We start from the raw sequence: 1683 nt of genomic DNA, 5'->3' as shown, positions 1-1683 counted from the left end.
CTGTGTGTGTGTCTCTGTGTGTGTGTCTCTGTGTGTCTCTGTGTGTGTGTCTCTGTGTGTGTGTCTCTGTGTGTCTCTGTGTGTGTGTCTCTGTGTGTGTGTCTCTGTGTGTCTCTGTGTGTGTGTCTCTGTGTGTGTGTCTCTGTGTGTCTCTGTGTGTGTGTCTCTGTGTGTGTGTCTCTGTGTGTCTCTGTGTGTGTGTCTCTGTGTGTGTGTCTCTGTGTGTCTCTGTGTGTGTGTCTCTGTGTGTGTGTGTGTGTCTCTGTGTGTGTGTGTGTGTGTGTCTGTGTGTGAGACCTTCAGCCTGATCTGTAGCCATCTCCTCTCGCTCCTCATCCAGAGCCTGAAAGATTGCTGTCAAGAAGAAGAAGAGCAGCTCACACAGAGGACCCTCTGGATCACAACCGACCAGCGCCTCCTCCAGAACCTCTGTGGAAAAAACAACATTTATCAGAACCAACATCAACTTATCAGTTTTTATCAAGAAAAGTTATTTCTGGACATTTTCAGGAGGACAGTTTGAGACAAAATGATGAACAGACAGAACTTGAAGTCCAGAGGCACTAMAGTCACAGGGTCTCTGCAGGTTTCACAAAGTCCAGTTTAAGACCTAAAACGTTTTAATGCCACCTTAAAAGAAATTTAAAGGGGACCTATTCTGCTAAATTCACCTTTTTATATGTTTTAATACTTCAATTTGGGTCTAGACTGCTTCAGAAACGGTCCAAACACCAAGAGTCCTCCCAGCTCTTTCTGACAATACGTAAATGTTTTTGTGTCAGAAAACGAGCCGTTTCAAAAACCTGCAGTTTGTGATGTCATGATGAAGGGGAGTCCAGACTCCGCCCACTTCTTCAGCACATGACCATGTTAGTTCTGCTGTTTTTAAAACAGTCATGGAGAACAGAGATGTATTGCTTAATTTTTTTGATGGCCATGTTCTAACAATATTGGCAAAGAAAGTTGTAGTTTGTGTAAATATTTTCACTGTGGAAACTACTACCAGCAGGATTTAGCCRAGGACTTTCAGCTGAAGGAAACTTCTGTCCCTACTGTTCCTCACAAATCTGCAGCTGATGGCAGTAAGTCAAGTGTTGTGTGTTTAGTGGTGCTTCTGTATTCAAACTATAAGTCTGGAACTGGTCTGACATCCAGTCCCACAACACAAAATGGAACCATTCTACAATGAAACCCTGTAAAAACAGCAGTCTTACCTAGAGTTACACCATCAGGGAACTCATCAGTCAGGTCCAAGTCCTCACCAAAAGCCTGCAGGAACTCCAGAACCATCAGAGCTTCTCCAAACAGCTCTGATGGAAGACAAGTTCTCACTGGAACTGGGCGAGGTAGTTCCTATTAAAACAGATATATTCATTTAGAATCTGCACCAAAAGCTATTTTGTTACAAAATAAATAAATAATCCATGTTTGCCTAGCCTGGTTAAAACCAGACCCTGTCCTTCATTTTGCTTCACACAAGGGTCAGGGGTCTCATTTATAAAGGATTGCGTGGAAACCATACTAAAAGTGAACGTACGGCCAAAAGGCAGAAATGGCGTACGCCAAAAAAAATTCAGATTTATAAAACCGTACGTACGCACGTTTCTGCACATCTTTCCTTTATAAATCACAGCCACACGTCAGAGTTTGAACACGAGGTCCTCCTCAGGTTCTACCCTCTAC

General features: G+C 43.2%; 1 protein-coding gene across 1 annotated transcript in view; it reads right to left on the bottom strand.

Moving 5' to 3' along the window:
• Positions 1-1683, bottom strand: part of baz1a (bromodomain adjacent to zinc finger domain, 1A) — a gene marked incomplete at both ends in the record, with an annotated part of 10293 nt that overhangs the window by 1485 nt on the left and 7125 nt on the right. The window contains 2 exon segments of the mRNA XM_014000055.1: positions 298-429; positions 1215-1353. Coding sequence (XP_013855509.1) covers positions 298-429; positions 1215-1353 — 271 coding nt within the window.

The sequence above is a fragment of the Austrofundulus limnaeus genome, unplaced genomic scaffold (assembly GCF_001266775.1).
Source record: "Austrofundulus limnaeus strain Quisiro unplaced genomic scaffold, Austrofundulus_limnaeus-1.0 Scaffold2663, whole genome shotgun sequence".
In the NCBI taxonomy this organism is placed as follows: domain Eukaryota; kingdom Metazoa; phylum Chordata; class Actinopteri; order Cyprinodontiformes; family Rivulidae; genus Austrofundulus; species Austrofundulus limnaeus.
Note: the sequence above shows the minus strand (reverse complement) of the source record. Positions and strands in the feature narration are given on the sequence as shown.